Source organism: Temnothorax nylanderi, unplaced genomic scaffold (assembly GCF_030848795.1).
Source record: "Temnothorax nylanderi isolate EJ_2023f unplaced genomic scaffold, tnyl_v1.0 TNYL_tig0194_pilon, whole genome shotgun sequence".
Taxonomy (NCBI): Eukaryota; Metazoa; Arthropoda; class Insecta; order Hymenoptera; family Formicidae; genus Temnothorax; species Temnothorax nylanderi.
The window spans coordinates 148261-172475 of record NW_027249256.1 but is presented as its reverse complement, the minus strand read 5'-3'; the positions used below and the strand labels follow the sequence as shown (position 1 = coordinate 172475).

The 24215-nt window shown below is 42.3% G+C and overlaps 2 protein-coding genes and 1 long non-coding RNA gene across 17 annotated transcripts in view; 2 read left to right on the top strand and 1 right to left on the bottom strand.

Moving 5' to 3' along the window:
* LOC139778772 (putative ATP-dependent RNA helicase rha-2) overlaps window positions 1-23440 on the bottom strand; it is a 75759-nt gene extending 52319 nt beyond the window's left edge. The window contains exons 1-8 of one of the 13 annotated variants that reach the window (XR_011719667.1): window positions 23089-23433; window positions 22811-23012; window positions 22536-22747; window positions 22097-22456; window positions 4083-4294; window positions 3538-3685; window positions 3046-3281; window positions 1893-2774 (exon numbers count right to left, since the gene is read on the bottom strand). Coding sequence is in view for 2 of the 13 variants with exons in the window: in XM_071716870.1 (XP_071572971.1) it covers window positions 21620-21699; window positions 22359-22456; window positions 22536-22738 (381 nt within the window). In the remaining 11 variants the exon portion in view is untranslated. Of the gene's footprint in view, window positions 1-1892; window positions 3282-3537; window positions 3686-4082; window positions 4295-21546; window positions 21700-22096; window positions 22457-22535; window positions 22748-22810; window positions 23013-23083 lie in introns of those variants that run through there. The other 12 variants (XR_011719671.1, XR_011719675.1, XR_011719672.1 and 9 more) reach the window with 12 other exon arrangements.
* LOC139778775 (uncharacterized) lies at window positions 429-2295 on the top strand. The gene is made up of 2 exons (XR_011719677.1): window positions 429-719; window positions 1121-2295. It is a non-coding gene; the product is annotated as an uncharacterized lncRNA (long non-coding RNA).
* LOC139778773 (probable ATP-dependent RNA helicase DHX37) lies at window positions 13236-20429 on the top strand. 3 transcript variants are annotated; one of them, XM_071716874.1, is made up of 6 exons: window positions 13236-13426; window positions 13481-13624; window positions 13699-13902; window positions 13998-14209; window positions 14289-14386; window positions 20293-20429. In XM_071716874.1, exons 4-6 carry the CDS (start codon window positions 14058-14060, stop codon window positions 20355-20357), a joined length of 315 nt encoding a protein of 104 aa, XP_071572975.1. In that variant the 5' UTR covers window positions 13236-13426; window positions 13481-13624; window positions 13699-13902; window positions 13998-14057; the 3' UTR covers window positions 20358-20429. The 3 variants fall into 3 exon arrangements, with proteins under 3 accessions (XP_071572975.1, XP_071572974.1, XP_071572976.1); XM_071716873.1 differs by having other exon boundaries at window positions 20281-20429; XM_071716875.1 differs by lacking the exon at window positions 20293-20429 and adding an exon at window positions 14480-14647.
* Window positions 23441-24215: the final 775 nt, after the last annotated feature.

The window sequence follows — 24215 nt, the reverse complement described above, 5'->3', positions numbered from 1 at the left end:
CAAATCAGCAAAACCCGCACCGTGTGCCGTAGGCTTAAGATATAACAAGATATTGATTACTATTAATTACAAATAAATTAACCAGTTATAAACATTGAAAATACACTCACAAACAATTTACAAGAAATATCCTTTTTCATATTAACAAATGATCTATATGTAATATTAATTACATTAAAAGATTGTAAACAAACGTGATATATGACAGCTATTTCAAAACTACTGAGGACTTTTGCTCATAGGTTGCGTGGCCAATAATCACTCGCTAGTACCAAAAAGGTGAGAAGTGATTGGCCACCACATCGACTTTCGCCATGTGTAATTACGTCGACGCGCTCTTTAATGACTAAAATAAAATTCCCTAAAGCCTTGTGTACACGATACTAGAAATCGGTCCGAGTTTCGGTTTAAGCCAATCAACTTGCAGCTCTTACAGAAAAGCAGCAGTTTCATTGGTTTAAACCGAAACTCGGACCGATTTCTAGTATCGTGTATGTACAGTCGTTCACGGAAAGGTTGCAACACTTTTTTTTGGATGGGTTTTGGAACGCACGAATATTTAGAGACTGCGAGCCACTGCGTCTAGGGAGCTGCCGTGACGGGCCGTGGCCGTGACCAGCAGTGAGCTGTAGTGAGAGGTTAAGACAGCTGTCAAAAGAGCATATACAGGGTGTGTATACACAGCAAAAGACATCTTACAGCGTAACATCTGATAACAGGTAGGAACAAGACATCTTAAATAACGTATACTTTTTACGATATTTTAATTTAAATAAATAAATAAATAAATAAATAAATAAATAAATAATTAAATAAATAAATAAATCTATTTAAATTAAAATATTTAAATTAAAAAATAGAGTAATTCCAATAACTTTCAAGTCTTAAATTATTTCTCTTACATATTTCGCGACGTTTGATAAGTCTATCTAGTTAAGATATAATATGAGCTAAACGATTTGTTATATATTTCTATACGTTGTAGAATTTTGCCAAAGGACTGGAATAAGAGAAAATTTTATTTTGCAATAAATATTCTAATATATTTATAATTATAAGTCAGATATGATTTGCTTTACAAAGATGCAGACTGTAGTAATCATCATATATATTCTTGCAGATAATATAAAGAAACGAGGAACTGTCTCCTTGCGCAATATATGGCACACTCTTCTGCGTGTTCACAAGTGGATGAGCATGAGTGGATAAAACATCTATTCATGGCTTCCGTGAACCATTTCCAAGGAAAGTCCCACGCCCACCTGCAGGTTGAACGATAAATAAATATATCATTCAGAATAAAACACGAAAATTCGTTAGCCTAACTGGCAATAATTTTAATATTAATACAACAACGTTTCGACCTCTACTTTGGGTCCTTATCAAGTTATAAGTTATTTAGCAATGATTGAATTGCGCGTCAGGTTTTGAATCTAATGTTCGCTATGTTATACTTCCTGACCACATAGTTTAACGATGATAATAAGATTCAAAACCTGACGCGCAATTAAATCATTGCTAAATAACTTATAACTTGATAAGGACCCAAAGTAGAGGTCGAAACGTTGTTGTATTAATATTAAAATTATTGCCAGTTAGGCCGACGAATTTTCGTGTTTTATTATTTTATCACTGGCGAAGAATTATTTTATGGATTATTCAGAATGTTTTTTCTAACGAACAATTGTCCAAGGTGAATAGATTCGCAGAAACTTATTTCAATCAAAATCCAAACACTTTGTCAAGCATTATAAAGCTGATAGAAAAGCGTAAAAATAATCTTAAAGAGGCCGTACTTATTTTTACAAACCGATTTGGGAGAAATGAAAGTGACCAATTGATCTGATCAATCAAAAATATCAAATGTGACGCAAGACATATAATTATCTGCATAATTTTTCAAATAATATTATGTTTATTTATTATTACCGTTTTGTAAATAACATTGTATTCAGTTTTAATTATTTCTAATACGTCTTAATATTTTTCGAGTTCAACGAGTTCTGAGCTGAGCGTTGAATGGCGGCCGAAGAGGACGACCACGACGGCTCGCGCCGCCACGGAAGCCTCGCAGCAAGGAAGATCCGCGGGAGGCCAAGGCACGGGACCGAGCTCAGATCCCCGAGACTGGCGCGAGAACGCCGATCGGTTCACCTCGCCCAGGCCCGGCACGTGAAATAATGGCGTCGCTTTTTAATATTTAGTATTTTATTAATAGACTGGAAGTTACTGATAAAATTATCTACGACATATTACTGTTGTGTAATTAACAAATAATTTATATAGTATTATAGATTTGATGAATTTATCTGTAGAATAAACATTGTATTTTCTGTTGAATCTTCAAAATTTAATATTATTCGACAATCATCTGCATTCTCCGACACCACTGCACAACTAAATATCTCTTCCAGTCTTCCTGAACGCCGGAAAATTAAATACAGTATCCAAAGTATTAAATCCAATTATAATATCGATATCCTTTTGTTGCTGTAATCGAATTTCCTGCGACTGGCGAACAATGTTCGGTGGCGGACTGCAAATTGTTGGACTTCTTGCCGTTTGTGTGCGAGCATTGTCAGGCCACCTTCTGCAAAGAGCATTTCAATATGGTATCGCACGAGTGTTTAAAAACGGAGACCGCAAAATTCGTTATGTAGGACAATCGGCAAGCTTCCTGTGCTCTAAGGAATCTTGCAAGGATGCGTCGTTGATCGAGATGCCTTGTATCAAGTGTAAGCGGCATTTTTGCGTGGCGCACAGGCATCACGGAGCTGAGTGAAACGGAGAAGACACAGAAACTGAAGAAATGGCAGATACCAAAGAAACAATTTGCAGAAGCAAAAGCTATAGTGGATCAACAAATCGCGGACAGTTTGAGGAAATACAAATATACAACACTGGCAAATAAAGTACTATTACATGTTATATATAAAACAGAAAATATATGTTTTAACGGAAAACGTAAGCATAGATGTGTATTATACAAAGAGTGACCGCAAAAATAGCCTCTTTTTTCACCCTTGAATTTAGACTTCTACTTACAAGTACTAAATGATAGTCTATAATGAGTCATGAATCCTCAGAAAGTTTCAGATATTTAGCTGGCTTTTTATTTTCAAGATATGGAGGGTCAAAGTTGTTGATTTCACCAACTTCACAGGCCCACAAAAAGAGAAAAGTTGTCTACGCCATGGACTAGACCATGGTATTCCCATGTATTTTCGCCTGCTGAAACCGAATATGACCTCAGTTTTGCCCCTACACGTCAGGATTTTTTTCTACAACCAAAAACAGGGTGTTTTGTAAGGGCAAAATCTTATTATCATCGTTAAACTATGTGGTCAGGAAGTATAACATAGCGAACATTAGATTCAAAACCTGACGCGCAATTCAATCATTGCTAAATAACTTATAACTTGATAAGGACCCAAAGTAGAGGTCGAAACGTTGTTGTATTAATATTAAAATTATTGCCAGTTAGGCTAACGAATTTTCGTGTTTTATTCTGAATGATATATTTATTTATCGTTCAACCTGCAGGTGGGCGTGGGACTTTCCTTGGAAATGGTTCACGGAAGCCATGAATAGATGTTTTATCCACTCATGCTCATCCACTTGTGAACACGCAGAAGAGTGTGCCATATATTGCGCAAGGAGACAGTTCCTCGTTTCTTTATATTATCTGCAAGAATATATATGATGATTACTACAGTCTGCATCTTTGTAAAGCAAATCATATCTGACTTATAATTATAAATATATTAGAATATTTATTGCAAAATAAAATTTTCTCTTATTCCAGTCCTTTGGCAAAATTCTACAACGTATAGAAATATATAACAAATCGTTTAGCTCATATTATATCTTAACTAGATAGACTTATCAAACGTCGCGAAATATGTAAGAGAAATAATTTAAGACTTGAAAGTTATTGGAATTACTCTATTTTTTAATTTAAATATTTTAATTTAAATAGATTTATTTATTTATTTAATTATTTATTTATTTATTTATTTATTTATTTATTTAAATTAAAATATCGTAAAAAGTATACGTTATTTAAGATGTCTTGTTCCTACCTGTTATCAGATGTTACGCTGTAAGATGTCTTTTGCTGTGTATACACACACTGTATATGCTCTTTTGACAGCTGTCTTAACCTCTCACTACAGCTCACTGCTGGTCACGGCCCGTCACGGCAGCTCCCTAGACGCAGTGGCTCGCAGTCTCTAAATATTCGTGCGTTCCAAAACCCATCCAAAAAAAAGTGTTGCAACCTTTCCGTGAACGACTGTACACAAGGCTTTAGGGCCAATTTCACCAACGTCGGTTAGCTTAACCGTTAGCAGGATTGACCAATAGAAAGCAGGGTGGATTCATTTCTATTGGTCAATCCTGCTAACTTTAACCGTGGTTGGTGAAATTGCTCCTTAATCAGTATACAACGGCTTTAATGTGCACTGAGTGCGCACTAGTTCTGCCAATGAAAAATGCTATTATATCGGAACGCAGCCAAAATGGTGTACATAACGCCAAATGTGCCGGGGAGACACCTTTAAGCTGCAATTTCATGGAGCGAAGAAAAGCCAGCGTTTTACCCCCACTCCATCAATTTTCGTCAAGTTGGCTTTACGGCGTTGCTTCGCTAAAAGTTCAACTGTGTTGAACTTTTAGCGAAGCAACGCCGAACGCCGAAAACACGACGTCTTGGTCCAACCATGCCCAACAATTCTTCCAACTGAGTTGCGGTCATCCGAAAGTAATTGTGGAATCGTATGTCCTCCAATATTAACTTCGGGACCGACGCAAAGAAAAAACTATGTTTATCACGATTTTCGAAAATGGGTGCTACCCAAAACCTTTTCTTCGCGTATCTTCTTTTTTTTTCATTAAATACATAGCAGCTATAGCGGCTATGCGTCGTCTCCTTACAACCTCTGCTGCAACTGTAGCTGCCACTGTACGTCTGTAATATTCAACGTACGCGATGTACTGTCTATAATAATTGGAGTACTCCATTTTTATTATACGTAGTTCTTCTTCTTCTAGGTTAAGTAGCGTTAGCTCTGCTTTTCAATGCCACTTTGCATTGCGTGAAGTAGGGGTAATACGCCAGCTTTTCTTCGCTCCATGAAAAAGATAGAGGCGATAGCGTTAGCTGTTCTTCGCTGGCTTTACAGTGAGGTGGAGTGGGGATAAACGCTAGCTTTTCTTCGCTTGCGTGAAATTTCAGCTTTAGAAGTGACGGCAGTGTATAAACAATAACAAAGTTGATCTTCCACCAGATTTGAACGGTTTGTGCAAGTTAACGTTATGGTGTCGTAGAATCAATATAGTTATCAATATACAGATGTTACTCACCTCTATCCGACTGTCGTATAGGTTAGGCTGATAATTTATGTATTTCAAATACCCTTGTCTTACATACGGTTAAATATTTACAATGGTGTCAACACGAGGGCCAAAATTCAAATTTTCCGACGGAGAGATTCGGCAACTACTGTTGCTGCTCTTCTTGTCATTCTGCATCCGTATTTGCATTACTAAAATAATTTTTCGATGGATCTTTTTTTGTACGCATTGAATCTTACTTCTACTTGCACGATATTATTCCTACATGTTTTCCCAAGGGCAGATGATAAACATTATGTATGTATAAACTGCAGAATTTTTGTTTTAAGCAAATATTGTCGTCAGGTGACAGCTGTATGTGCCCAAATAAGTAATATTTTTAATTTTTTGGGGTTTTTGATATAAAATCGCGTTTGTTACCCTAGATTTTTGTGCGGACTTTAATTCTGTAAAAGATTTTTGCAATTCTATAAAGCCAATTAAAAGATCCATCGAAAAACGATAATGTCGGTAAATCATACGGCTGCAGGATCCCCTTAAGGGGATCCTGGAGTGACAGCGACAAGGCATAATCGGTCTAAGCAATATCTTTGAATTGGCTGAACAGAATGGAAAATCCTTTTACACGATTAAAGTACGCACAAAAATGTAGAGGGCTGTACATGATTTTTTCTGATAAACTAAAAAATAATTTTATTTTTATAAATATTGTCTTCACCTGACGACAATATTTGCTTTATACAAAAATTCTGCAGTTTTTCTATAGAAAATAATGATGCAGCCCCCTACAAAAAACTGTCAGGAATAATATCGTGCAATTAGAAGTAAGATTTGAAGCCTAAAAAAAAAGATATTACTTAGACCAGTGGAAGATGCAAGGTTAGGTGCTATCCTTGTCTATATCCTTGTCTATACAAGGACAGATATAGTCGGTGAGCACTTCTTTATCGACGCTGATCGAGTTCGCCTGCGGCTCCAGCATCCCCTTAAGGGTGCCATTACATGGAGCGCGGAAACGCGGAAACGCGGAAGCGCGGAAGACAAAATTTACTAGATTTCCGTCGATCCGTTCCGTCTGTTTTGAATGCCTTATATTACATGGAGCACATTTTGAGCGGAAAAGCGGAACGGAGAATTATAAAATATTAATTTTTAACGGTATTTATTGATTAAAATGCTTGTATTCAATAGATAAGCTGAAAAGATAAGCATATTAATAAAAATTGCAATGAATTAAGTAAACACAATTTTAAGAAATAAATACAAATGTCTATTTGTCACTATACTGTTCCGCTTTTCCGCGCATATTGTGCTCCATGTAATATAAGGAGAAACAAACTCGCGGAACGGACGCGTCAAATGTTCGTTCTTTTTCTCTGTACTGTTGCACGCAGATACCTTAGATAGGTTATGTATTTTTATAATATATTCTATCCCGCTTAGAATATTGTGGATATTTCTCCGTGAAATTGGAAAAGTGATTTAATTGTTATAAACTATTCGGTAGAACAAGCGCTAATGCATAAGTGCTCTATAGCCGTGACTCCTAGTGCAGGCTAGTTGTGGCACGTGCGAAAGACTCCAAATATATATATATATATATATATATATATATTCTATCGATTACAAATCTCGGAAGAAAAAGTTATTTTGTACTTCGTGTATGTGGAGGTAGGATATCGGGTGAAGGTGCGTCGATTCCCACAATAACGAATCTTTTTCAATTATCTAAAATCTCGCTCTATTTATTCATGCTCTATGTACAATATAATTCTCTGATGTGTACGAATACGTGGACGTGTGTGATTGCGTAGGTTATAACTGTGTAGTGTATAATGTGGTATGTTGCGTATTGTTCGTCCCGAACAGTCTAGTTTGAAGATAGATTCCATCTGTGTTGCCACAGAATTCCCAGGTTCGCTTGGGTTAGGAAGATGCTGGATATGAGAGTCTCCACCTTGGAGATCAGGAAAGGATCCTCCTGACTTATCCTCAGGATCAGGAATCGGAGTCGGAATCGGACTTGGAGAAGGCAGCGCCTTGGTCTCGGTGTCGTCCGGTGAGCTGGGTCGTAAACGACCCAGGAAACCTTTCTGCGGCAGGGTGTCTGTCGACTCTTACCGCAGCAAGTTAACGCCCTGCAAAGCAGGTATAAACGGAGGCCCTGAAGAGCACACTCCGAATGTCAGGGGCCCTGGTAGTGAGCACACCCTGTCAGGGGCCCTGGTAGTGAGCACACCCTGTCAAAAGAGAGTTATGTCAGGGGCCCTGGTAGAGAGCACGCCCTGACTGGCTATCTCAAGGAAAGCTGGAGAAGCCCCGCTGAGCTGCCCTTTATATAGCAGTCGATGGGGAACTTTTCTTACGAGTAAATCCGCCGGCGATGCGCCGCGTAGTGGGCGCGCGTCGAACTGTCCGGCCGATCGATATCGTGCCGTCCCCCGCGCCGCGCGCCTCCCGTCATACTGCCGGCGTCGCGTGCGCGCTGTCGCGCGGTCGTGGCGGACAGCTGACCGCCACATAACCCCCTTGGTTGTTTTAGAGTTCCTGGAAACGGACTGGTGGACGTGATATTCGTCCGCTTCTCGTCCGTTGCTGCTGCTGCGGCTCTTCGGGAGTTTGTGTGGTTTCTGTTGACGGCTGAGCTGGTTCCAGTTCTTCTCGCTCCAGAATGTAGGCGGGCTTCAATCTATCGATTGACACGTTGACAGGTCGTCCATTGACGCAGATTTTGAAGGTCTTCTCTCCTCTGTTTAGAACTTTGAATGGTCCATCGTATGGTGGCTGCAAAGCTCCCGTTGGCGCGTCGTGACGAAGAAATACTTGTTGCGTTGTAGTCAAGTCTTTATACGTAAACGTAGCTTTCTGTCCGTGTCTTTTTAGTTTTGGCTGCAGGTTTCTCATAATTTTATTTAGTCGTGCTGCGAAACCTTCCGTGTCGACAATCTTTGCGCAGGTCTCTTCGAGGAATTGTCCGGGTAATCGGATTGATTCTCCGAAGACCATTTCAGCCGGTGTCGCTTGCAGGTCCTCCTTCCATGCTGCTCTAATGCCCATCAGGATCACTGGTAGAATTTCTGCCCATTCTTCCGTCTGGTGACTTTTAATGGCTGTTTTCAACTGCCGGTGGAATCTTTCGATCATGCCGTTCGCTTGTGGATGATATGCTGTGGTGCGAAGGTGTGCTGAACCCGTTAACTTTGTAAGTGTTTTGAACAGCTCGGATTCAAACTGCCGTCCCTGGTCCGTCGTAACTCGTGCTGGTGTGCCATATCTGGCTATCCAATTGTTGAAAAACTGTCTTGCCACAGTTTCTGCGGTGATGTCGTCGACGGGTATTGCTTCTGGCCACCTTGTAAAACGATCAATGATGGTTAAGCAGTATTTGTAGCCCTGGGATGTCGGCATGGGTCCCACTATGTCCATGTGAACATGTTGAAAACGTTTGGTAGGTCCTAGGAAGTTTCCTGTTGGCGAGACCGTGTGCTTGTATACCTTGGCTCTCTGACACTGAAGGCATGCTTGAGCCCATTTTCGACAGTCGTTTTGTATGTTTGGCCATATATATTTTGTTTGACCAATCTCGTTGTAGCCTTTATCCCTGGATGTGATAAGCCATGCAGGCTCTGAAAAGCCTGCCGTCTATATGGCTCTGTCACGTAGGGGCGTGCGACTGGTGTCGAAGTGTCACAATACAATTTTGTCGTTGTGCCAGGTATCTGTATTTTTGTTAATTTCAGTGATGACTTGATGCTGCCATCTAATAACTGCTTTAATTCCGGGTCTTCTTGCTGCGATTTTGCCAATCCTTCGAAGTCCGGTGCTTTCTCAATTGCTTCAACGCGGGATAGCGTGTCTGCAACTACGTTGTCTTTTCCAGCCACGTGTTGAATGTCCGTTGAGAATTGCCCAACGAAGTCCAGATGCCTTGCTTGCCGAGGAGAGCTGCGCAACAGATCTTGTTGAAAAGCGTATATCAAGGGCTTATGGTCCGTGAAGATGGTAAATTTCCGTCCTTCTAGTAGATGCCGGAAATATTTTACTGCCGTATAGATGGCTAAAAGCTCTCTGTCATACGGGCTGTATTTTCGCTGCGCTGGATTAAGCTTCTTGCTCATAAATGCTAATGGCTGCCATCCGTTGTCTGTTTCTTGCTGAACCACTGCCCCGAGTGCTGTGTCTGAAGCATCTGTAGTCAACGTGAGCTTGGCTTCAGTTATGGGATGTGCTAAGAGCGTAGCTTTCGAGAGGCTATCTTTGCATCTCTGAAAAGCTTGCTCGAGCTGCTGAGTCCACTCGATTGGAGTTTTTCCTTTTGCTTTAGGACCTCGTAAGACATCATGTAACGTGGCTTGGTCTTTTGCAGCTTCCGGTATGAACCTCCGGTAAAAGTTCAAGGTTCCCAGGAATTGTCTAAGCTGCTTGATATTTTCTGGCTTCTTGAAGTCGCGTATAGCTTGGACTTTTTCAGGCAATGGGCGAGTGCCTTCTGCTGATACGAGGTATCCGAGAAACTTCACCTGTGAAGCTCCCAAAACGCATTTGGCCGGATTTAGTTGGACGCCATACGCTTCAAGACGACGAAATACTTCTTCTAAATGTTTTAGATGCTCTTCTTCCGTTGCGGAGGCGATTATGATATCGTCTATGTATGCGTAGCAGTAGTCCAAGCCACGCAAGACCTCGTTTATAAATCTCTGGAAGGTCTGTGCTGCGTTCCGTAATCCGAAAGGCATATATAAGTACTCGAATAGCCCGAATGGCGTGATAATGGCTGTTTTGGGGATGTCGTCTGGGTGAACCGGGATTTGATTGTAAGCTCTGACTAAATCCAAAGTTGAAAAAAATTTCTTTCCGCTCAGGGAATGGCTGAAATCTTCTATGTGAGATATTGGATATCGGTCAGGCTCAGTCCGAGAGTTCACCTTTCTATAATCCCCGCAGGATCTCCAGGAGTTTCCTTTCTTAGGAGCCATGTGTAGCGGTGAGGCCCAAGGGCTTTTAGACGGTCGAATAATTCCTTCTTCAAGAAGTAGATCAAACTCTGCTTTGGCTGCTTTTAATTTGTCGGGTGCCAACCTTCGTGGTCGACATGCTTCCGGAGGTCCTGGTGTGGTCTTGATGTAATGCATCGTTGAGTGAGGCTGCTTTTGCCGGTGCGTTCCCGTAGTCCTTGTGATACCGGGAAATCGAGCCAGCGATTGATGAAAGGGGGTGTCTCCCATGACAGCTTTAACTGACGGTAACGTGTCTCTATTTGCCGTCCCGTTTGCTTTGAGTCCTGTTTTCGCATCAACCAGCTGTCCCTCTTTTACGTCCGGGAGCAGATGGAAATGAGCCAGGAAGTCGGATCCAATTATTGGCGTAGTTACGTCTGCGACGACGAATCTCCACGGAAATGCACGGCGTAGACCGAGATCAGGCTGTATTGTGAGATCTCCGTATGTTTTAATGTTGGATCCATTAGCCGCGAATAGCTCTCTCGTGTCAGCCCAGCGTCGTGTTCGTACCAACGAGCGAGGGTATACGCTGACATCGGAGCCGGTATCGATGAGATATCGAATCTTCGTGCTGCGGTCAGTGACAAATAAGCGGCATGGGTTCGGGCAAAGGCCGTTTGCCGCTGACAACGACTGCCCGGTTAGTTTTCCAGTGCCTTCTTGAAGTTGCACGGCTGTGTGCATTTTCGAGCCTTTTCCTTGAACCGACGGTGGAAGTAGCAAATATCTGCTTCCTTTTCTTCTTTCTGGCCTTTTCTGGAACGACTCCTGGGACGATCGCGCTTGTTGCTTCTGTTATTAGAACGAGACAGTCGGCTCTCTAATTTTTCGAACTTTTTATTTAGTTCAGCGATTTGATTTTCTATTGATGAGCTTGTTGCCGACTGCATACTGGCGACTGTCACAGCTCTGCATGTAACTTCATGAATTCGGTCTGCCTGCTCGGCTACGTCTTCTAAGTTGTCAGCGTTCCGTGTGGCCAAAATAGCCTGTAATTGGGATGGCAATCTGCCTATCCATAATGTACGCAGGAGCTGCTCCGGAATGGCCGTGCTGGCCAAGGCCTGTAGATGCCGTAAGAATTGAGAAGGTCTTCGATCGCCCATCTCTTCGAGCTCTAAGAGCTGGCGGATTTGTTGTTCCTGAGAGATTGATAGGCGTTGTATTAATGCCTTCTTGATACTTTCATATTTATTTTCTTCAGGAGGCCTCGTTATCAGATCCTTAATTTCTCTGGCCTGCTTAGTCTCTATGTGTGACAAGACGTAAGCATATTTAGTACTGTCTTGCGTTATGCTTCCCAGTGTAAATTGACTTTCGAGTTGTGCGAACCATAATTCAGGCTCGTCCGTCCAGAAAGGAGGTACTTTTAAAGCCACTCTGTTGATCTGCGATCGTTCTTCTGAGTTTCCTCCTTGTGTGTCCGTCATTGTTAATTTGTTTATGTATATTTTTATTAGAGCGAGATAGAGCGAGCGTCGGAGTCACCAATTTGTGGAGGTAGGATATCGGGTGAAGGTGCGTCGATTCCCACAATAACGAATCTTTTTCAATTATCTAAAATCTCGCTCTATTTATTCATGCTCTATGTACAATATAATTCTCTGATGTGTACGAATACGTGGACGTGTGTGATTGCGTAGGTTATAACTGTGTAGTGTATAATGTGGTATGTTGCGTATTGTTCGTCCCGAACAGTCTAGTTTGAAGATAGATTCCGTCTGTGTTGCCACAGAATTCCCAGGTTCGCTTGGGTTAGGAAGATGCTGGATATGAGAGTCTCCACCTTGGAGATCAGGAAAGGATCCTCCTGACTTATCCTCAGGATCAGGAATCGGAGTCGGAATCGGACTTGGAGAAGGCAGCGCCTTGGTCTCGGTGTCGTCCGGTGAGCTGGGTCGTAAACGACCAGGAAACCTTTCTGCGGCAGGGTGTCTGTCGACTCTTACCGCAGCAAGGATATAGACAAGGATAGCACCTAACCTTGCATCTTCCACTGGTCTAAGTAATATCTTTTTTTTAAGGCTTCAAATCTTACTTCTAATTGCACGATATTATTCCTGACAGTTTTTTGTAGAGGGCTGCATCACTATTTTCTATAGAAAAACTGCAGAATTTTTGTATAAAGCAAATATTGTCGTCAGGTGAAGACAATATTTATAAAAATAAATTTTTTTTTAGTTTATCAGAAAAAATCATGTACAGCCCTCTACATTTTTGTGCGTACTTTAATCGTGTAAAAGGATTTTCCATTCTGTTCAGCCAATTCAAAGATATTGCTTAGACCGATTATGCCTTGTCGCTGTCACTCCAGGATCCCCTTAAGGGGATGCTGGAGCCGCAGGCGAACTCGATCAGCGTCGATAAAGAAGTGCTCACCGACTATATCTGTCCTTGTATAGACAAGGATATAGACAAGGATAGCACCTAACCTTGCATCTTCCACTGGTCTAAGTAATATCTTTTTTTTTAGGCTTCAAATCTTACTTCTAATTGCACGATATTATTTCTGACAGTTTTTTGTAGAGGGCTGCATCACTATTTTCTATAGAAAAACTGCAGAATTTTTGTATAAAGCAAATATTGTCGTCAGGTGAAGACAATATTTATAAAAATAAAATTTTTTTTTAGTTTATCAGAAAAAATCATGTACAGCCCTCTACATTTTTGTGCGTACTTTAATCGTGTAAAAGGATTTTCCATTCTGTTCAGCCAATTCAAAGATATTGCTTAGACCGATTATGCCTTGTCGCTGTCACTCCAGGATCCCCTTAAGAGCACAGTTGACGGAAAGTCGACGGCAAGTCGACTTTTATAAGTCGACTTTATAAAAAGACGGAAAACAGTCAAGCGGCGCGTCATTCATCATCAATATGGCGGCGAATCTCGAGGAGGAGCAGAGCTTACGGGAGTGCGAGGAATACGTGCCGCGAGACAGGACACGATAAGACGTCGTAAAGCGCCGCGCTATCAACCACCGCCACGAAACGTCGTCGTCGTCATTCACAGTCCTCGTCATCATTGTCTTCCCGTTGACTTCCTCGATTAGATCAGAATACTGGAATTTGACTGTATGTACGTTGCAATATGTTTGAGACGGTTGTCTACAACAAGAATTGTTACAGAATGCCGTTACCAACCGACATGGAAGCGAAATTGCTGCGCCAGATAGTTCTTGCAGGTATGGCGGATCAAGTCGCGAGAAAGGTTTCGCCCGACGAGGTAAAAGAGGATCAGGATAAGGCCGTGGAAACATGCTTACAGGTTAGGTATGGTGTGTTATTATCATTGATAATTAAGACCTATTGAATGCGACAGCTCTCCATTCTGAACCATCTTTCAGAACACCAGAAATGGAGGAACCTGTGTTCATGCATTCTTGGTACGTTCTACGGAAAATCAGTCCGGAATAGGTGGTTTATCAAGAGGTGTACGAAACGAATAAGATGTACATGAGAGGTGTCACGGCGATAAAACTCGAATGATTGCCGAAATTCGCTCCCATGCTATGCCATCTTAGTGAACCCTTGGTTGATCCACCGCCAAGGTATTTTTATCACAATTCTTGCTTTATAATGTTTTTCCTACTTATTTATAAAGATATTAATCTTCATTATGATCGAATATTATTCTAATTTATAGATATAATCAAGGAACTGGGAAGATCATTTGCCGCGTGTCTGGTACATTCGGAAAGGCCGGATGGGCACTACCATCGATGGGTATAGAGCATCCGTGGACGGTGTCAAGTGGTTCGTGTATTTCTTCTTGAAGGGTCAAGTGTGCCCTAAGCTGAAACGATTTGTCCCGTCGCTGCTGACGACACCTGGGAGAATCACCAAGTCATGGGCCAGGTAAATCGTTATTCTATCTCCTTTCGATTTCACGTTGATTCATCGAATAGATTACATCAATTCAATACGATTTTTTCAGGTTGATACCACGCACTCAAGCAATAGTACAAACGCTGCAGTCGCAGGGAGTCGTGTCCAAAGACAAACTGCTAGAAATCTGGGGTTCGGATAAAAAATGTGAGATTTTAATTTATAAAATAATATTTAGATATTATCATAGACTTCTATACAATACTAGACCGCTTCTTCTTCTTCTTCTTCTTCTTCTAGTTATTGGCGCAGCTGTTTCCTTTCCGGTCAGCAAATACTAGACCGCTGACAGGCATCTCGGCCGTGATGCTTGCCGCCATGTTGATTTTAGTCAAGATATGCTATACTACAGATTCTATACAACTGGTTTTATACAAGATTTCTATAAATAGTCTGGCATATACAGAATGTCTAAAAGAAAGGGTTTAATACTACAGGAGTAGTGGAGTTCCGTTTCCGGAGTGATTAAGGCTGTCAGGCGTGCGAGTGAGTGAGAGATAAAGCGTATAGAAAGGAGTGGCAGGGGAGGCTGAGGAAGGAGAGAGTGATTGAGCGAGGAGGTGTGGAGGTGAGAGAGTGAGGAGGCGAGAGGGGAGATAGAGGAGGAGCAGGTAAAGGGGATTAAAGGGAAGAAAAGTGTCAAGGCGCAGAGGAGGTTAAGGCAGGAACGATAGCTAGGCTAGAGGGGCGACACGGTAGGTGAGCAGGGACGTGGGCGACGGCACGCGGCTGGGCGCGGACGATAGCTGGAATAGAGGGGCGACTCGACGGGGGATTCGGGACGCGTGCGGCAGCGCAAGGCAGGGCATAGAGGATAGTATAGATAGAGGGAGAAGTGATACGTGGAGCAGGAGGAGATGAACGAAGAGAAGGAAAGCGAGACGGAGGTAAGGAAAGTGATAGATAAGGTGAAGGAAAAGGACAGAGGTAGAAGGGGGAGTACGGGGAGCACGGGGAGCGCGGGAACTTTGGATGAGTTGTGGAAAAGGAAGAGAGACGAACTAGATAAAAGCATGGGGGAAGAGAGAGATGATGCGTTTAAGAGAAGCAAGAAGACGGTAAGATCCCCTAAAACGGAGTACGAGGCAGGTGCAGAGGGACTGAGGGAGGCCATTAGAGAAATGAAGGAGGAATTTAGGAACATGATGATAGAGTTAGGGGAGGATATGAAGGAACAAGGAAGGAGGACAAGAGAGGAGATAGAGGAGTTGAGAAAGGAATTCGGGGAGCAGGAGAAGAGATGGAAAGAGGAGAGAGAAGAGCTAAAGAGGGAGAAGGTAAAAATGGAAGAAAGAGTAAAAAAGTTAGAGGAGAAAGTAGAAGGGAGAAAGGAGGAGAGAAAGGGGGAGGTACGATACGGGAGAGAGGAGGTTGAGGAAAGAATGAGAGCGGTGGAAAGAAGGTTGGAAAGGAAGGAGAAGGAGGAAAGAAGAAGAAATATAGTAATTAGGGGGTTGGAGGTAAAAGAAGGTGGGAGGAGGAAAGAAGCAGAAAAGCTATTGGAGGGAATAGGAGCCAAAGTGAAGGCGATAGAGGTGAAGAGAATAGGGGGGGATGCAGAAAAAGGAAGGGAAATGGTGCTGCTGAAGCTGGAGAATGAAGAGCAAAAGTGGGAGGTGTTGGAGAAAAAGAGGAGTCTGATGGGCAGAAAGGAGAGAATCACGGAGGATTTGACATGGGAGGAAAGGAGGGTGAATTGGAAACTGAGAGAGATAGCGAGAAGAGAGGAGAGAGAGGGAAGGAGGGCGTGGATCAGAGCAGGAAGAATAAGAATGGAAAACGTATGGTGGAGGTGGGATGTGGAAGAGGGAGTGTTAAAGGATGAAAAGGGAAATAGAAGGAAGGAGAGCGGGGGAGAGAATGAAGAGGGGAGAGAGGAGGTTAGAGGGAGAGAAGTAAGAGCGGAGACGGGGGAATAGGAAGTGAGGAGGATAGAGGGGAGGAGATGGAGATCAGCAAAACGGAAGTTGGAAGAGGCGAGGACGGGGGGAGTAGGAAGTATTGGAGGATGGTGTTCTGGAATGTAGCAGGCTTGGAAAATAAAGATAAGGACTTTTGGGAGGGGCTGAAGAAAGAAGATGTGGTAGTCTTAATAGAGACATGGATAGGAGAAAAGGGATGGGAAAGAATAAGGGGAAGATTACCAAAAGGGTATGAATGGGGAGTGCAAATGGCAAAGAAGAAGAATAAAAAAGGGAGAGCGATGGGGGGGATGGTAATGGGAATGAGAAAAGGGATAAAAGAGAAAGGAACGGAGATAAAGATTGATAGGGAGGGGAGGATAGAGGGGAAGGTAAGGATAGGGGAGGAGAACTGGAGTATTATAGGAGTATATGCAAAAAAGGAGGAAATGGAGGAGACCGTACAGGAGTTAGGACACAATGGAAGGAAAAGAAAAAGGAAGATTTACGATAATTGGAGATTTCAACGCGAGGACTGGACAGGAAGGGGGGAGTGCAGAGGAAGAGGACGGGGGAGAGCAGAGGGAGGGGGGAAGAAAATCGAAGGATAGGAAGATGGATAGAGAGGGGAGGAGGCTGGTAAATTGCTTAGAGGAGAGAGGATGGGAAATATTTAATGGGAATGTAAGAGGAGACGAGGAGGGGGAATTTACTTTCACGGGAGGAAGAGGAGATACGGTGATTGACTATGTAATAAGGGATGGTGAGGTAAGAGAGAAGATTGAGAGCATGACGGTGGGGGATAGAGTGGACTCAGGCCACCACCCCTTGGAAATGGTTTTAAGAAGGGGGAACGAGGAGGAAAACAGAGGAAGAGAGTGGAAGAAAAGGAACAGGGGAGTGTGGAACGAGGAAGGAGCAAAGATGTTCATAGAAAAAATAGGGGAAGTAGAGGAAAAAGAGGAAGAGTTAAATAAGGATTGGGAGGAAATGGAATCAAGAATAGTAGAGGCGATAAATGAGGTGGAGGAGGAGCTGGGAAGTAAGAAAAGGAGGAGGGGGTGGTGGGACAAGGAGTGCAGTGAGGCGAAGAAAGAGGCGAGAAGAAAATTGAGGGAATGAAGGAAGGGAAGAGAAGAAGGCAGCGTTTACAAGGAAAAAAGAAAGGGTTTTAAGGAGATATGTAAGTGGAAGAAGGAAGAAGAGAATCGGAGATGGGAGAGAAAAGCAGAGGAAGCAAGGAGTGAATCGGAGGTTTGGGAGATAGTAAATAGGGAGAGAAGAAAGAGGAGGGGAATTTTGAGGAGGGGATTGAGGAGGAAGAATGGAAAGAGCACTTTATGAAGTTGTTAGGAGGAGTAGAGGGGAGGGTGAGGATGGAGACGAAAGGGGGGAGGGAGGAAAAGGAAGGAGAGGAGGAAGAGGAGGTAGGATTAGAAGAAATGAGGAGGATAATGAGGAAGTTAAAGGATGGAAAAGCTATGGGAAGGGATGGAATACCAGGCGAGGCATGGAAGCACGGGGAGAAGGAGTTGGAGAATTGGGCATGGAGATTTATTAACAGGGTGTGGAAGGGAGGAGGATGGCCGGAAAATTGGAAAGAGGGAATAATCGCGCCAATTGTAAAGAAAGGGGAAGGAAAAAGGGTGGAGGAGTACAGAGGAGTGACAATAATGGCGTCGTTATATAAGGTGTACACGGCAATACTGGCGGAGAGGTTGAGAGAGGAGCTAGAGGGGAAGAGAATAGTGCCACAAAACCAGACAGGTTTCAGAAGGGGAATGGAAACTATTGATAATATCTATGTGTTGAACCACCTGGTGAATAGAAGGTTGGGGAAGAAAGGGGGTAAACTGATTGAATGTTTTGTGGATCTCAAGGCGGCGTTTGACTCGGTAGACAGAGGGGTACTAGTAAAAGTAATGAGGGAAAGGGGAATAAGGGAAGGACTGGTGAGAAGGACGGAGGAGATTCTGAGGGAGACGAGAAGTAGGGTGAGGGTGGGAAACGAAGTAGGGGAAGAGTTCTGGACGGGGAGGGGGGTAAGGCAGGGGTGTCCGCTGAGCCCGTTACTATTTAACGTAATGCTAGCAGATATGGAGGAGGAAATGGGTAGGATTAAATGGGGAGGGATAGTGCTAGGAGGTAAGAGGATATATACGTTGGCGTATGCCGATGACGTTGTGTTAATGGCGGAGGATGAGGATCAAATGAGGAGTATGCTGGAAAGATTGGAAGGTTACCTAGGCAGGAAAAGGCTGGAGCTGAATGTGGAGAAAACAAAAATAATGAGGTTTAAGAAAGGAGGAGGGAGGGACTGTAAGAGAAGATGGAGATGGGAAGGAAAAGTGATAGGAGAAGTAAAGGAATTTCGATATTTAGGGTGTGTTTCAAAGGAATGGAGGGCAGGAAGCGCATGTAAGGGAAAGGATCAAGAAGGCGGCAGCGGTGATGGGGAAGGTTTGGGGGATAGGGAAGAGAAGATTTGGGAAAGACTGGGGAAAAAGATTGTGGCTGTTTGATAGACTGGTGTGGACGGTTATGGGATATGGAGCAGAAATATGGAGATGGAGAGAGAGGGAAAGAATGGAAAGATTGGAAGAAAGGTATATCAGATGGGTTTTGGGAGTAGATGGAAGGACACCGTGGTATCTGGTTAGGGAAGAGCTGCAAAGGGAGAAGCTAAGAGGGAGGGCGGGGATGAGGGCATGGAGATTCGAGAAAAAGTTAGAGGAGGGGAAAGGAAGCGAGCTGGCGAGGCTATGTTGGGAAGAGTTGAGGGAAAGGGAGAAAGAAGGGAAAGTAGGATCAAGCTGGGAACGAGAGAGAGGAAGCTTCTTTGAAGACAGAGAAGTGAGGCTAAAAGATCTGGAAAGGCTGAGAGAAGATGGAGACGAATGGTATCATAAGCTATTTGGAGGAGATAAGGAGAAGCAAAGGAAAGAGAGACGGGAGAGGATCGAGGAATCGGAATATAATAGGTGGTACAAGATAATAAAAGGAGAGGGTATTCCGGGGTATCTGAAGAAGGGATGGGGAGAGAGCAGATGGAGAAGGGTGGCGAGGTTTAGGCTAGGGAATGAGATGAGAGAGAGCAGGTACTGGGAAGGAGAAGAGAAGAAGAAATGCAGGATGTGCGAATATAGGGAAGAAACGTGGGAGCATGTATGGGAGGAATGCAGAAGATGGAAAGCAGGAGAAGGAAGTTGGCAGGAAGCGGTGGGATGGGTATTGGATGAGGAGGGGGGAATGGATGATGGAAATAGAGGGGGAAAGAAGGGAAATGGAGGGGAAGAAAATGGAGGGGAGAGAGGAGAAAGAAAGGAGATTAGAAAGGAGAATGGAAGGAGACAGGAGTATAGGGTGGTCGGAGGAGGACGTGAGCGCAAGAAGGACGGGGGAGAGGCCGCCGAGGGACCCGAACGAGGACGGGGAAGAGCCGAGACGGGAAGGAGGGAGGCAGAGGGACGCAGAAGCGGAAGTAGCAGAAGATGCGGAGGAAGCGGAAGAAGCCAAACAGAGGGGGAAGGGGGAAGGGGGAGGGATAGGGAAATTAGATTAAGTGTAAGGTCGCAAATGACCAGGCTAAAGGGGTGAGAGAATGTAAGAGGTTTGGGTACGTTCCTCACAAAAACGCCGTGTAGATTGTGAACCCTACGAGGATATACAATAAAACGTACATACATACATACATACATACATACTACAGGAGTAGTGGTTCGATTTCGGCATCCAAGTACGCTACACGTCGAAGGCATGACTTACAAACTTATTGATAACATGTACCAATATTTAACACAAAAACATTCGCCTGCTTCGTTATGTACTGTAATAACGAATGCAGATAAACGCACATCATGAGCAACTGAACACCCGATAGTGACTTAATTCAATATGGCCGCACCCTTCACTACCACTTGCATCTTGCACTCGCATCAGCTTTTCGGCAGTGCGTCCATAGATGTTAGTGGTCTACCATAAAAGAGTCTGTGGATATTATATATTTATAATATTGTATATATATATAACAATATTGTCATATATTTACAACATTATGATAATTATATATATATTATATATATTTATATAGCTAATTTTGCATATTGTTTCGCGATTAACGCTGGAATGTTTTAATTTTAGTTCTGTTGTCAGCTTACCAGAAGTGGCTGCCAGAATCCGCGCACGCAGAAGTAGCACAGATATGGCCGCCTTTGTAATTAAGAATAAAACATTAGGATTGTAATTATACAGTTTTTTAGATAATTAAATTATTTTATATATGAAAAAAATCGAAATGCATCAGTTTTAGCCCTCCAGCAAGGGGTCGATTGCGTATTTTAAAATAATGAGGTAAAAATTACAAAAGTAAGAAAATTTATTAGCGTATCTATGATTTTTTAAATCAAAATCTAGTAAAATCTGATAACTTTTGTCATTTTTACCTCGTTTCAAGATACACAATCGACCTCCAGACGTACGCGGCGGTTTATTTTATCGACTTTAAAAGTTGGCGGGAAGTCGACTTCTTGTCATGACGGAAAGTCGACTTTTAATCGGCGGTTTTTGAGACATTCGCCGACTTCAAGTCGACTTGAAGTCGACTTTCATCCTTAAAAAAGTCGACTTTTCTGCCAAGTCAGTTTCGGTAGAAGTCGGCTTCAAGTCGACTTTTTGCTCTTAAGCCTTGTCTACACGATACTAGAAATCGGTCCGAGTTTCGGTTTAAGCCAATCAACTTGCAGCTCTTACAGAAAAGCAGCAGTTTCATTGGCTTAAACCGAAACTCGGACCGATTTCTAGTATCGTGTACACAAGGCTTTAGAGCAGCATTATGCGCATACGGTTTTTTCTATTTTCTGGGAAAACGGTTGACCACCAAGGTTGACCACCAAACGATCTAGTTTGGATATTCGTGACCACTAAACGATTCCGCGCCGAATGAGCCGTAATAAAGTTAAATTGGTTAAAAAATAAAAACCCTAAGAGCAAAAAGTCGACTTTAAGTCGACTTGAAGTCGACTTCTACCGAAACTGACTTGGCAGAGAAGTCGACATTTTTAAGGACGAAAGTCGACTTGAAGTCGACTTGAAGTCGGCGAATGTCGCAAAAACCACCGACTTAAAGTCGACTTCCCGTCATGATGAAAAGTCGACTTCCCGTCATGACGAAAAGTCGACTTCCCGCCAACTTTTAAAGTCGATAAAATAAACCGCCGCGTACGTCTGGAGGTCGATTGTGTATCTTGAAACGAGGTAAAAATAACAAAAGTTAACAGATTTTATTAGATTTTGATAAATAAAATCGTAGATACGCTAATGAATTTTCTCACTTTTGTAATTTTTACCTCATTATTTCAAGATACACAATCGACCCCTTGCTGGAGGGCTAAAACTGATGCATTTCGATTTTTTTTCATATATAAAATAATTTAATTATCTAAAAAACTGTATAATTACAATCCTAATGTTTTATTCTTAATTACAAAGGCGGCCATATCTGTGCCACTTCTGCGTGCGCGGATTCCGGCAGCCACTTCTGGTAAGCTGACAATAACAGAACTAAAATTAAAACATTCCAGCGTTAATCGCAAAACAATATGCAAAATTAGCTATATAAATATATATCATATTATTATCATAATGTTGTAAATATATAATAATATTGTTTTATATAATATATATATATATTATTATAAATATATAACATCCACAAACTCTTTTATACTAGATCACTAACATCTATGGACGCACTGCCGAAAAGCTGATGCGAGTGCAAGGTGCAAGTGTTAGTGAAGGGTGCGGCCATATTGAATTAACAATAAGTCACTATCGGGTGTTCAGTTGCTCATAATGTGCGTTTATCTGCATTCGTTATTACAGTACATACATAACGAAGCAGGTGAATGTTTTTGTGTTAAATATTGGTACATGTTATCAATAAGTTTGTAAGTCATGCCTTCGACGTGTAGCGTACTTGGATGCCGAAATAGAACCACTACTCCTGTAGTATTAAACCCTTTCTTTTGGACATTCTGTATATGCCAGACTATTGTATAGAAATCTTGTATAAAACCACTTGTATAGAATAGTAGTATAGCATATCTTGACTAAAATCAACATGGCGGCAAGCATCACGGCCGAGATGTCTGTCAGCGGTCTAGTATTGTATAGAAGTCTATGATAATATCTAAATATTATTTTATAAATTAAAATCTCACATTTTTTATCCGAACCCCAGATTTCTAGCAGTTTGTGTTTGGACACGACTCCCTGCGACTGCAGCATTTGTACTATTACTTGAGTGCGTGGTATCAACCTGAAAAAATCGTATTGAATTGATGTAATCTATTCGATGAATCAACGTGAAATCAAAAGGAGATAGAATAACGATTTACCTGGCCCATGACTTGGTGATGCTCCCAGGTGTCGTCAGCAGCGACGGGACAAATCGTTTCAGCTTAGGGCACACTTGACCCTCCAAGAAGAAATACGCTAACCACTTGACACCGTCCACGGATGCTCTATATCCATCGATGGTAGTGCCCATTCGGCCTTTCCGAATGTACCAGACACGCGGCAAATGATCTTCCTGGTTCATTGATTATATCTATAAATATCTTTATAAATAAGTAGGAAAAACATTATAAAGCAACAATTGTGATAAAAATACCTTGGCGGTGGATCAACCAATGGTTCACTAAGATGGCATAGCATGGGCGAATTTCGGCAATCATTCGGGTTCTATCATCGTGACACCTCGCATGTACATCTTATTCGTTTCGTACACCTCTTTATAAACCACCTATTCCGGACTGATTTTCCGTAGAACGCACGAAGAATGCATGAACACAGTTTCCTTCATTTCTGGTGTTCTGAAAGATGATACAGAATGGAGAGGTCGCATTCAATAGGTCTTAATTATCGATGATAATTAATAACACACCATACCTAACCTGTAAGCATGTTTCCACTTGGCCTTATCCTGATCCTCTTTTACCTCGTCGGGCAAAACCTTTCTCGCGACTTGATCCGCCATACCTGCAAGAACTATCTGGCGTCTTATCGTGTCCTGTCTCGCGGCACGTATTCCTCGCACTCGCGTAAACTCTGGTCCACTCATCTGGTCCTCCAGCCTCCTCGAGATTCGCCGCCATATTGATGATGCATGACGCGCCGCTTGACTGTTTTCCGTCTTTTTATAAGTCGACTATTTAGAAGTCGACTTTTAGTCGACTTTCCGCCATTTTTAGAAGTCGACTAGAAGTCGACTTATAAAAGTCGACTTGCCGTCGACTTTCCGTCAACTGTGCTCTTAGGCTACAAACAAACTAATTGGTCACAAACGTTAAAAACTGACTCACAATCAATTACAAACGATTTACAAACGAAATACACTTAAAAAAATTAAAAATTATCAAATTTAGTAATTTCTGTCTGCTAGCTTCATAGTCATGAAAAACTTGCATAGCGCATAAACATAAGCATAAAGGTGGAAGCACATAAAATTGCAGGAGCCATGAGCAGAATGCAGAAGCCATATGCGCATGCGCTATGGTATTTGTAGAGCTCTATTTTATGTGCTTCCACCTTAAAGGTAGGTTTTCATGGGCAATGAAATGCAGCAGCAGCGAGCAGCAGTTTAGTAATTTCCTAGGAATGTTTGGCTCACTTCCGGCGCAAATTTTTCCTGCTCATGAAATTGGTCCTATACAGCCAGTACTGAAGCCCGAATTTCGAGCAGCAAAAATTTGCGCCGGAAGTGAGCCAAACATTTCTAGGAAATTACTAAACTGCTGCTCACTGCTGCTGCATTTTACTGCCCATGAAAACCTACCTTAAGAAAATTGATTGGTCCATTTACATGTGCATAAAGAAATAAACCAATCCATTCTTTAAGATCCAGACAAACTTGCATAGCGCATAAACATAAGCATAAGAAAATTGATTGGTCCATATGCATATGCATATAAGGAGATAAGGCCATCGCACACAAAATTGCATAGCTTAGCATAAGCGTAACATAAGACCGCTAAACCAATGAGCATCCAGCATAAAGTCGCCATATTGATTTACAT